This window comes from Dromiciops gliroides, chromosome 1 (genome assembly GCF_019393635.1).
Source record: "Dromiciops gliroides isolate mDroGli1 chromosome 1, mDroGli1.pri, whole genome shotgun sequence".
Classification (NCBI taxonomy): Eukaryota; Metazoa; Chordata; class Mammalia; order Microbiotheria; family Microbiotheriidae; genus Dromiciops; species Dromiciops gliroides.
This window is the reverse complement of record NC_057861.1, coordinates 400,079,482-400,092,409: the sequence shown is the minus strand read 5'-3', so window position 1 is coordinate 400,092,409 and position 12,928 is coordinate 400,079,482. Positions and strand designations below refer to the sequence as shown.

Genomic DNA, 12,928 nt, shown 5'->3' with positions numbered 1-12,928 from the left:
GATTAAATGTAACCCCCTTCCCCCTCCCCCCCCCCCCCCCCCCCCCCGCCCCATCCCAAGGTACTGAGATTTAAAAACAAATGAGTTTCTAAAATAGCAAGGTACATTTGCTATTGCCACTTCACCACCCTTTCAACTCTTTAATCCCCTGCCACTTGATTTCCAATGTGACTAAATGCAATACTAAGGGGGAACATAAAATATAAGCCAAGATCTCTGCCCTGGTGAAGACCCTGAGTCCAGTTAGGGATACTGCAAGGCACTATATACAAAGATTATATCTATATTTATATGTATCTATCTATATCTAGATACCTATCTATAGCTATATCTAGATAGATAGAGATATGTCTGTCTCTCTCTAAACAGATCTTGCTCTGAAGGTACTTACAATCTAAAGACAGAGAAGGGGGAGACATGCATACAAATAATTATGCTCTGAATGAGATGATGCAATGAGAAACTTGAGGAAGAAGAGGGCACTTTCATCTGGGGGTCTCAGGAAAGGCTTAATGGAGACACCTGAATTGGTTTTTTAAGGACAGGACGGAATGAAACAGACCTCCAAGATATTAAGAGAGTGAGTTCACTACACTAGGGACAGAGATAAGATATGTATACAAGTGACTGTAAAGCAAGTCAGAATACAAAAGCAGAATAGCAGAATTACAAAGTACTATTTTAGTTCTGGAAGTCAGGTGAACAGCTAATTAAAAAGGACATCAAATGGCATTATCAAACAGTAGTAAAAGATGGGTGTTGTAAGAAAAATAAATGATGCTTATTCTGAAGAAGCAGTTAAAGTTTTCATATTACGTAAGTGTGAGAAGAATCTCAAGTCAGAGAATATGGGAAATATTACAGCGAAGGGAAAAATTAGGCACAAGTTACTTCAAATAGATGTACTAAATGGTACAGTGAGTTAGGATAACTGGACAGAAAGCAAACACAGTAAAATTGCAAATGAAACTATTTGCATGGGGACATGTTAGGGGAATATAAAAGAGCCTAATTCTTCAAATCAGAATGAATGCCTGGTCTGAGGAACAAAGGTGAGGACGATCATACCAGTGTTACTACCTTGGTTGCTGAGATATAACAACAAAGGTGGAAACAAATATTGTGGGGAAGAGCAAAAAGTAGACAATGGTATTCAATTACATTCATGTTTAGCCATTCCCTAACCGAGGTACATCTATTTTATTTCCAGTTCTTCTTTACTACAACTAGTTATAAATATTTTGGTGTGTATAGGGCCTTTTCATCATTGCTCTCCTTTGGAGTATGGTCTTAATCACTTTTTTTGCTTTTTGGAATGACTGGACCAATTCACAGCTCTACCAATAGCACATCAGTGTACTTGTCTCTTCACATTTCCTCTAATTGCCTAACTTCCAATTTGATGATTGTGAGACAAAACCTCTGAGTTGTGCAAAGTTTCCATTATTTTTAGTGATTTGGAACATTCTTTCATGTTTGTACATAATTTACAATTCGGATTTTGCTTGTTCATATTCTTTAACCTATCATCTAAAGGGGAATGGCTTTTGCTCTTATATATCTCTGCTAGCTGCCTATATTTTGTTTATTAGGCCATTATTAGGGAGATATTCAATACAAAGGTTTTCCCCAGTCTTTTCTTATACTAACTCTATTAATTTTGTTTATGCAAAAGCTTTTCAATTTCATGCCATCAAAACTGTTTATTTTTTAAAGTCACCTCTCCCCATTGTTAGGTTTAATAATCTGCCCCTTAACCAGAGCTGTTTTAGTTAGTTGATCTAATTCTCCTAAATTTTTCTAAGGTATGATCTTTAGAAGTCAGATCATATATCCATTTTGAATTTATTTTGGCATATAGTGTAAGATGTTTTAAACCGAAATTTGCCCAGTCTACTTTCCAATTTTCCTCAGCAATTCTTGTCAAATAGGTAGTTTTTTCCTAGGTGATTTATCTTTTGGGGTTATTGTACACTAATGGCTACTGCCTTGTATTTTCAGGTCTGAGAAGTGCTATTCTACTCTTCATTTCTATTTTTAACTCATTATTTCTCATGATAGTCTAGATCAAAGTTTCTTAAACTGCAGGTCATGACCCCATATGGGGTTGTGTAACTGAATGTGGGGGGTTGCAAAAAAGTTGGCAACAGTAAAAGGTTATGTATACCTATTTTATATATAGCTGTATACTTGGGGTCATGTAAAAATTTCTTGGGGTTGTGAGGGGAAAAAAGTTTAAGAAGCCCTGGTCTAGATCCTTTGATCTTTTAAATGAATTCTGTAATTATTTTATCTAGTTATGTAAAGTATCCTATTGTAGTCTGAGTGGTATTCTATCCTTCTGGTTAAGCTGGCCTTTCTTTTTTTTTTTCAGTCTTAATAGTATTTTTTTCCAGTTACACGTAGAGATAGTTTTCAACATTTGTTTTTATAAGATTTTGAGTTCCAAATCTTTCTCCCTCCCTCTCTTCCCTCTCTCCTCCCTGAGACAGCAAGCAACCTGATATAGATTATATACGTACACTCATGTTAAACATATTTCCACATTAGTCATGTTGTGAAAGAAGAATCCGAACATAAGGGAAAAACCTCAAGAAAGAAAAAAAAAACCTACAAAAAAGTGAAAATACTGTGCTTCCAACTATATTCAGATTCCTTAGTTCTTTTTCTGGATGTGGAGAGCATTTTCTATCATGAGTCTTTTGGAATTGTCTTGGAGCACTGTATTGCTGAGAAGAGCTAAGTCTATCACAGGCGATCACACAATGTTGCTGTTACTGTGTACAATGTTCTGCTCACTTCACTGAGCATCAGTTCATGTAAGTCTTTCCAGGTTTTTCTGAAATCTGCCTGTCCATTCTTTTTTTTTAAGTAATAAACATTTTTATTTATAGTTTTGGGTTTCAATTTTTATTCCTGTTTCCCTCCCTCCCCTATCATCTCCCTGAGGCAGTAAGCAATCAGATATGGGTTATACATGCATGATTATGTAAAACATTACCATATTAATCATTTTGTTCAAGAAAACTTGGATAAAAGAAAAAAAATGAAAGAAAGTGAAAAATAGCATGCTTCAGTCTGTTCCATCAATATCAGTTCTTTCTTTGGAAGTGGATAGTATGTTTCAATAGTCCTTTGGGACTGTCTTGGATCACTGTATTGTTGAGAATAGTTGTCTTTCACAGTTCATCAAACAATATTGCTGTCTCTGTGCACAATGTTCTCTTGGTTCTGCTCACTTCACTATACATCAGTTCATACAAGTCTTTACAGGCCTTTCTGAAATCATCCTGCTTTGTCATTTCTTATAAGCTGTCCATTCTTAAATGGGCATTTTGTAACTGTGTTTATTATACAGGTACCTAATGCACTACATTAGACTGACTCCCAGATATTTTATGTATTTGATAGTTATTTTGAATGGGGCGGCTTCTTTTCTATTATTTTCTCCTGAATTCTGTTGTTACTGTACAGAAATACTACTGATTTGGTAGTTTTATTTTGTAACTTGCTACTGTAAAGAATTGTTATTTGAGGTTTTTATGACCCCATCTTTTGGCTAGAATTTTTTAAAAAAAACCTCGGCACACACAGTGGCCTCTGGGGCTCCACAAATGGCATGGTGCTCCACCCACTGGTTGTAGCCATCGCCATGGTGCTGGCACCTCACGTCATCACCACTTGACGACACCTACATGGGCCTGGCAAAATTATAATGATTGGAAGCCCAGTGAGGGCAATCATGTGACTGTCAGAGCGGCCAGCCAATTGGCTGGGGGCTGTGTGTGGTCAGCCTGGTGTGTGCTGGGACGTCGCCATTCTAGCTTGAAGCTGGAAGGTGACAGGACGCTGCTGTGTGTTCTCAGCTGATTCCTGGATGGTGGTGTTGTTCAGGTTGTATAATTTCCCTTTCCCCATTTTATTTCCTTTCCCTTGTAATGATTAGAATGATGCCACCTACTGGAGACTTGCTGTGGGAAAGCTCCGCCATGAGGAAAATGCCTCAGAGGCATTGTGGCTTTTCCTTGGTGTCAGGAAATGATGTTTACTCATGGGTGCTGTCTATCAAGGCTACCAGCCAATCAACTTGAGGAGCCTCCTATTTTCTGGGAGGAGACAGGAAGGAGGAAAGGGAGCCTGCGCGGAGAGCTCTCTCTCTTTTGGGTTCCTGACTTGATGGTGGTGGCGGCGGCAGAGGACTTCACAGGAAATTTGAGGAAAGATAGGAATGCCAGGCTGTTGGAATTCTGTTCTCAATCTTTTTCTTTCTATTTTCCAATAAACCCTTAAAAACTTAAACTCGTTTTATTAGTGATTTTAGTCAGTTTCCCCTAAAACTGGGGGAACAGATTAGAATCCACATTTAGAATCTTAAATTACACACCCTTGATCCTACTGATCCTGTTTGTGTGTTGTTTTTTTTTTAAGTTCATTCTTGTTAAATAAATCCTGCTCTGTTTTGAGGGAGGCTGCTGGTCTCCTTACTTGCCCCAATATTGCGGTGAGCCGCTTAGCTAACATGCCCCAATTAAAAATTGGTCCCTATGTTACATTACTGAAGTCATTAAATTTCTCAATTAATTATTTCAACATAACTTTCATAATCTACTTAAGGCTGAAGAACAGGAATAACATGGGCAAGAATATGGATGAAATCAATTGTTAATCTACTTGTATTTTAGGCATTACCCTATTTTTTAAAGTTAAAATTGTTAATTTTAGCAATCCAGTGGCAATACTGACTTGTATTCTCCAGTGGAGGAGCAAACAAATAGTAAAATGGTCTGTTAAAAGTCAAACAGCAAGAGGAAGAAGAAAAAACACTCACTTGGTTGTACCATCCTTACAAAGCTACTATGTGAGAGCTCTTCTTTTCTTCTTTCTTAACCTCCCTGAAAAAGCTGTGAACATTTGGTGCTTTTACTTTCTCTCTTCTCACTCTTTTCTAAGACCACTGCAGTCTGGCTTCCAGTGTCAGCACTCACCTGAAACTTTCCCCTATCCAGAGTTACTCCATTATTTTAATTGCAAGTCTGATGGCTCTTTCTCAATCCTAATCTTCCTTGACTCTTCTCCCTAGGTATTCTCTCCTCTCTGGGTTTCTGTGGTACTGTCCTCTGGTCATTTTCCTCCTATCTGTCCATCAAGTTCTCTTTCTTTTCTTCTCAGAGCTGGGCTGAATCAGCATCTGTTGCTTCCTGGGGCGGTGAGGGTGGGGAAGGGAGGGAAGGCAAAGAGAAGACAGGAACTATGTTCTAGGTGAGTGTCTGCAGCCTTAGGAGTCCCTAACCTAGGGCTGGGTAGTCTTTTTCAGTCTACATTCTCCCCTGGCCTTGGGCAAGAACTCAGTGTCTACCACTTGTAGAAGGGCGAGAGGCAGGCCTGAGGCTGGCTGGGCCAGCAGAATCTCTCTAGTGGAGGGTCCTATAATGAGGCCCAGGCCCAGGCCTAAGAGTCAGCTAGTGTTTCTTCTCTGGCAAGGTGGAGGTGTGCTGAATGAAGGTTTTAAGGATTCGAGTGCTCAGGTATTAATTCATAAGCATTTTACCCTACTATGGTTTTCTTCTCTTTGTCCTGTAGATTGAGATGCAATTGCTCTACATCTAGCGCACAATGTCCTATTTTTCTTTCTGGTCACAGAACCAGAAGTCCAAAGTTGGACTTTTATAAAGCATCCTAAATGCAACATTTAAAAAATGAAGCTGATGACTTACACCCAGATTTCAGGTAGCTAAGTCTGTGAAAGACTTGTACTTACTAGCTTCATATGTGACTCCACTTTTTTCTGCACTCCAGTCACTCCAGAATCCCCTGCCTTCTATGTTCATACAACGAATTGAAAACACATACTCCGTATAAGGTTTGAGATCCTGAACAGTAAATGAGTCTCGGGTTCCAGTTGTGTCTTCAGGAGGAATCTAAAAAGAAATACAGCTATCTTAATGAAGGAATTTATAATTCTGTCATGTTGCACAAATAAGAGTATTGCAATGAGATGAATACAATGAGTCACCTCAAAACTTTGTGGAAAATTACTAATAAAGCACCTGAATGTACAAAATACAGCACTACAAACTAAATCTAAATATTACGCTTTCTTTTTTACAGATGACAGAGCTGAGGTTTGCCCAAGATAACCCACTAACTAGATATCAGAGACAGGACTCAAGCCCAGGGCTGCTTCTAAGTAAAAATCAGAGTAGCCTTCAGGATTTTTTAGGAAATCTCATGATTTTAAACCCTCATTCATTTTCTTTGCTGTCCAATTAAAAAAACAACAACAGTAAACCACTCCAGTAGTAAAGTTACAGAGTATATGGAGAAGAATAAAGGTCATACGATAGATTCTGTAATTATTTATTCTGCAGATATTTGGACACAAGGTATAAGAACAGGCATCTTTTTGTTGCATAATTAAATTTTCTATGAAATTTCAAAAAATACCAGATGATTATAAAATTACAGCTAGCAGGACCTTTGAGGCCATCTCATCCAGGCCCATCATTTCACAGATGAGTAAACTAAGGCTCAGAGAGATGACTTGTCCAAGGTAACAAGTGGTAGAGCCAAGAAGTGATCCTAGGTGCTCAAAGCCCAGCACTCTCATTACTGCATCACACAAACTTTTAATGAAGAGCCCAATATTCTTTGAATATTACAAAGAACTAATCTGATAAAATCTCATGGCTTTTACACATTCTAGTCAGAGAGATAGCCTGCAACTGCACTAATAAGGCTAAAGTCATGGGTTTGAGTCCTCCTTGGGCTAATTCATTAAATAAAAAAACAATGCCCAAACCCAAAATCCTCTAAAAATTCTACTTTACGATCAAGTCACACAGTCTGCTAATCAAGGCAGTAATCTCACATATCCATGCATGCTGTCTTCCAACTGTGATGGGAGACAACTCTGTACCATTTACTGCCACTATGATAAAAATAACCTGGAAGCTCTTGGGTTCCATTACTTTTGGCCTACATCCTACTTGAGCCTCTCTCTCTTCTCTCTCACAGTTCTCTCACAATTTCTTGGATGCATAGTTTGCCTTTGTTCTTCTATTTTTTCTTGTCCTATTCAAAAGATCCCTTTCCCCACATGACTTTTAGTTCGAAACTGTTCTGTGTGTTGTTTGCTCCTCTCCATGGGTCTTCTCCTGAATTTAAGATCCTGGGAGAAAAGAAGGGCTGTTGTTTTCAGTCTTTAGCACAATCTATGTCACCTGAAGCAATGTATTTTTAAGAATGATTATGAATTCTCAGGCTAATGGGTCTTTAGGAGAGAATATTTTAACAAATAACTTTCAAGTTACCTACCTGTGTCCAATTTGAAGCATCTTTGGTACGGTACCGAATGTTATATTTCAGGGCTTCAAAAGGTTTATCAGGGTTGGTCCATGACACTTTTAAGATACTGGATAGTTGCTTGGACTTGGTGACTGATAAATTATGTGGAGGAAGGACTTGCACTAAAGAACAAAATAAAATTCCAATAATCACCGTTTTTTACTTTTATAACTTAAAACAACTGTACTTTTATAGAGCTTATTTTCTTCCATTTCATTCATTTATTCTTCCCATGTTCATAATAAAAATAGGGTTTTAAATTTTGCAAAATGCTTTATGAACATTATCTCATTTTATCCTCACAACTACTCTGGGAGGTAGGTATGATCATTATCTTCTTTTTAGAGATGAAAAAAATCAAGGCAGGAGGTGTTAAATGACTTTCCCAGGGTCATAAGTGGCAAGTGTCTAAAATTAGATTTTGAACCTGGGTCTTCCTAACACCAGATCCGCTACGTTATTTACTTGTAGCTGCTTCTAACTATATGCAAACGTCCAATGAGAAAGGCCTCCAAAGTCATGTAACATATCAACTGGGTTACTTGATAAGTTATGATTCTTACACAGGAAACTATTTCCTAATATTTAAGTTTAGAATTACCAATATCGATGGGATCAAAATTGATATGATCAGATGAAACATTTCCAAGGGCATTTGTGGCTACTACCCAGACGTCCATATTGACAAAAACCACAACCAAATCAACTATGCATGAGTTATTCACACCAGGTGGTGGAATACAATCTGGCAGCGGCTGCAGTGCCCTAAACATAAAATACAAAAACATTAATTAAAAGCAGGTTTTTAAGATAAAAGCACTTTAATACAAAAAAAGTTGAAAATTAAAACAATTATAATAAACTAATGAAATGACTAAAAATCAGTTAATAAAAAGTTACCCAGAAAGCCTCTCCAAAATTAACTTGCATTCCTTCCATTTGGAAATGTGAAAATACAGACATTATTTTCATTTTCTAAACAGTTTTACTCTTGTAAATCTTGCTATATATAATTCACTTTCCCCCCACTTTTCCTCATTTTTATAAAAATTAATAAATAGGGCTTTCCTACACACACTTTTTTCTATTTCCTGTTCTGAAACAGAAATCATACTAAAGACTCTTCTAAGCAAGATCAAAACACATTAGGAGTAGAAAGGATTGCTGAGTTAATTTTGATCATTTTCTAAACCATGTTTTGTCCTTGGCTAAGTGGGACAAAAGGCTAAATGAAATGAATATCTCAAATCATCGTATTGACTGGGATGGATGGAGGGAAGAGGGGAGAAAGAATCAGCATTCGTTCCTTTATGCCTTCCAACGTTACCTTTTACTTTATTTCTATCTCCTTCCTACCTCTCCTGAGCTCTGGGGTTCTCCAGTATACATTATGTAAATTCCTTGGGCCTTCTTTCCCTAGAATCACAGGTATTAATACCCTAAACCAGAAATGTGGACGCATATGAAATCTTAAATATAAATACCTCTGCCACTTTCCATCTCTAATTAGAGGTTTTTAACCAGAGGTCTCTAAACTTAAAAAAAAAAAATTATAGGGGGCAGCTAGGTGGCCGCAGTAGATAAAGCACCGGCACTGGATTCAGGACCTGAGTTCAAATCCGGCCTCAGACACTTGACACTTCTTAGCTGTGTGACCCTGGGCAAGTCACTTAACTCTCATTGCCCCCCCCCGCCCCCCCGCCAAATATACATAACTATTTCAATATATTTTAAATTTGGTTTCTTTTGTAATTCTATATATGGTATCTTATGCTATTAAAAACATGAGAAGAAATACAGTTTTCACAGGGGTCCATCACAAAAAAGGTTAAGAACCCCTGAACATGATTTTGGAAATATCATTTAAACTCTCTGGACCTCAGTTTCCTATTATTTCTATTTCCTAATAATAAAATATTATTCCTATTATTCCTAAAAGAGTAAGTTGAAATAATGGTTGCTGAGATCCCTTTCCAATGCTAAAATTGTATGTTTTTTCAATTTTTAAAAACATGCCCTCCTCCCTCTCCTTTCTAGAAAGAAAAATACTTCATTTTGCATCTTCTGGTTAACTGAAATTACTCAAGAAGAGATCTGAAGAGATCTAGAGTTCAATTAACTTTACCACTGAAAGTATCACTGGTTCTTTAGCAATAGGGAGTGTGAATCAATTAGGATCTACATTTTTTGTAATTCTGCCCTTTTAAAATCTCTGGGCTGGAGAGCTTTAATAGTCCCTTACATCTCTAAGTCTATGATTCATTTTACAAAACCTTTTTAAAATGTCTCATTAGAAAAATTAGGAGTAAATGAAAGTGAATGAAAATAATGAGCTGAGCTTTTAACTAATTGCATTTTCCAAATAAATTAGAAAACAGACTCCATTTGAATACAGGAACTGAAAACATGTCCTTTCACCTTTTCTCCCTAAGATGGAACAACGACAAAAAAAGCAAAAGCAAGTTACCCTCACACATGAAATATTAAAAAAAAGTTAAAAATTCAAAAAACAAAGTCTATTAAAAACGGTCATTTTGACATTATTGCTGCCTAACAAGAAAAAAATAAAACTTTTTATCAAGGATTATTTTGCAAAGTCAGCATTCAAACCATTTCGCCAAGCAACTTACCATTTTGACTTTAAAACATATGTTGTATCCAAATGTGTTTCCTTTCCAGGGTCCCACTGACACTTCATGTTACTTTGACCATTCACAATGCAACTCAATTTTTTTGGTTTCTCTGGAAGCCCTATATACAAAATAGCATTTATTAAGGCAAATACTTCACTTATCACTCAATTATATATTGTCATTTTCACCTACAGCCTAAATTAGGTAAAGATACATACAAAAAAAGGCTGTGGCAAAAGGTACCAGCAAAGAAAGGATCAATGATTTTAAATTTAAAGGTTGAGACTTTTTCCCAGTTAGTGAGTCATATTTTCCTGTGAGCAAATATCTGTATTATAGCCTTATTCCTAAATCTTCACTGACTAAGTTTATTTCTTTTTTTATTCATAAAAGTATTTTATTATTTTCCAGTTACATGTAAAGATATCAGCCCTCTTCCCTATTTTTATAAAAGTTAAAGTAACTTGTTAATATTTAGCAATTTACTGTCAATATTGATGGATCTCCAGTGGATGTAAAAGAAATAGCTGAAGGTGGGAAAATGTTAAGAAGCTAATTTAATAACACACAAGCCTGATTACTAACTCCAGGGATGGTGAGCTTGGTTATGTTTATTTGAAAGAACTTGAAGTTCTTTTTCAAATAGTAATGGGAATTTTCTTTTCTGGATTTCAAAGATGTATTTTATAGCAATTCACATGCATTAGAGCTTTCCTCCTGAAGTTTCAGAAGCAAGGACATTTTCTGTGGGAGCCTAATATCTAGACTTATCTGCTCATCATTTGACCCCCTAATACATGGCGCTTAGAGGTCATCAGATTCAGAGTGAAGTTGCTGATGCCTTTTCATTCCCCTGCTTTTGATATGGACCCATCTACAGCTGCATATCCATCCTCTGAAGACTGTTAAGGGGCCCCCTGAACTTGTCTTTTTGAGCTGCCATATTTTCCAGACACAATGGTCTTAAGGCATGCAGGAGGCTCTGAATGTGTAAGGACAAAGATCCCCCTGAGCTGACATACTATGCTGCTGCATCCCAAGCTGGATTTCCTATGTGTCCGTGGGAAGCAAGACAGGCACTAGCCAGTCTGTGCCAGGCTAGGATAATGCTTGTGCTGCTGGGGTCTTTTGCAGATAAGCCATCCCTCTTATTTTCATAGCCTAGCAGTTCCTAAGGGAAAAGAATGAAGCTTTTGCCAACACTTTGCTCCTCCCTGTGGGAGGTGGTCTCATCTGTTTTCTCCCCACCTTTGCTGTACTGTTTCCCCTCCCATGTCATGGTCCTTCCTGGTATCTTCTCCTCCCTTTGTCCTGTTATTATAAAAATGTAAACTTCTGTAAAATCTTCGAGCCCGTTGGCTTCCCATGCATGTTCATGTCTCTTGTAATAAACCTGGTTTTCCCATAAGTCTCTTGATGTGATTGCCTGTTGAAAAGGCCGTCTGCTACCCTGGTTCTCATAACCCAGAAGTATGGTTTGATACCAGCCCTATAGCTGCTGCTGTCTGGAAGAATCTCTTAAGGACTGTATTCTACCAACAGAGCTTTGAGAAACTCAGTTGTCTCTATGTCACAAAGAAGAAGAGCACTTCAGTGGTTAGTATTAACCAAAAAAGGAGAAACAATTTAGCATTAATAAAATTAAAGTTAATTCTTAAAAGAAATAGATATACTTACAGCCTATTCTGATTTGGATTCCATAAACAGTCTGTTCAATCTGTCCATAGAGTAAAATGTTGCATGTTAGTAGACTACCTAATGAAGATACATCTTCAAATGTAACGCTGGCAGCTGTTCTATTTATGATAGTGTATTGTTCTTTAGGAACCCAGGTGTTTTTTATTTTCCAGAGAATGTGACTGGCATTTATTCCCTGACCATTTGAACATTCTTCATCTAAAACACAAATCGCTGTGAAAGTAGTATTAGGTGCTACAACTGGAGATTCTGGGATGATGTGACCACATGGTTTTATAATTTCACCTTAAAAGGAAACAAAATAGAACATGTGAATCAGACATGTTTTGTAGAAAATAATCATATTTTTCAGTTTTGGGGAAACCTGTTTGTTTGAAATAGGGCAGATTCAATAATGATTGCTAATAACTGAATAACTCACGGACACAATTAGATCCAAGTTAATCCTACCATGACTGTTCTTGGTTTTGTTGTCTTTAGCACCTTGTCCTGATTTCTCTTGAAGTGCTCTCAGGAAAAGATATGAATTAAAAAAACCAACAACTTCTCTATTTCTTTGTTTCATGAAATAACTATTATCCTATGCCAAACAACTGCCAATTATCCTTTCCCTCACAAAGCTCCTATGTATACATTCTCCTTTCCCTGGGTCTACACAAGATCTTTGTAATGTACAATAGTCTCAAGGAAGTTTTAAGATCACCTGGGCTGTGCTGCTCCTAAGACAACCTGCCTGCTCAAATTTTCTCTGGCTTCTCTAAGAGAAGGAGCCACATCAATCAATCAACAAGTAACAATCTATGATATGCCAGGCACTGTACTAGGCAATTCCCATTACTATCTGGGGCTATATCGTTATTAGACCTTGTTCCCAACTGCTATTGCTACTCATTATATTCCCTATGAAGCTGGCTTTTATTTCTTAAGCTTTCTTATCATAACCTAAGGTATATTAAAGTTGAAAACTTTTGTCTTCCTTAGGAGCCTCGATAGGATGCACTCTGACTAAAAAAGAAACTTCCTGCTGCAGTACTATAGTCAGGGTCACCAGCCCTATCTTTACTCCTTTTAATCATTCTTGCCATCAAGAAATGTTTAAAAAAAAAAAAAGTTGATGAAGACAAGCATGACTGAAAAAGGTGACAGGACAGTCACATAAAAAGAAGAATGAGACAGCTGCACAACCTGTGTGGTACAAGGGTAACCTCAGTAGAAAGTTCTTTAGTGGATCCTTTATGGAAGGTTGGTGAGAA

The 12,928-nt window shown here is 37.3% G+C and overlaps 1 protein-coding gene across 2 annotated transcripts in view; it reads right to left on the bottom strand.

Moving 5' to 3' along the window:
* Positions 1-12,928, bottom strand: part of IL6ST (interleukin 6 cytokine family signal transducer) — a 45,135-nt gene that overhangs the window by 19,401 nt on the left and 12,806 nt on the right. For both annotated transcript variants that reach the window (XM_043975277.1, XM_043975276.1), the window contains exons 4-8: positions 11,655-11,960; positions 9,975-10,095; positions 7,946-8,109; positions 7,315-7,466; positions 5,759-5,918 (exon numbers count right to left, since the gene is read on the bottom strand). In XM_043975277.1, coding sequence (XP_043831212.1) covers positions 5,759-5,918; positions 7,315-7,466; positions 7,946-8,109; positions 9,975-10,095; positions 11,655-11,960 — 903 coding nt within the window. The remainder of the gene's footprint in view (positions 1-5,758; positions 5,919-7,314; positions 7,467-7,945; positions 8,110-9,974; positions 10,096-11,654; positions 11,961-12,928) is intronic.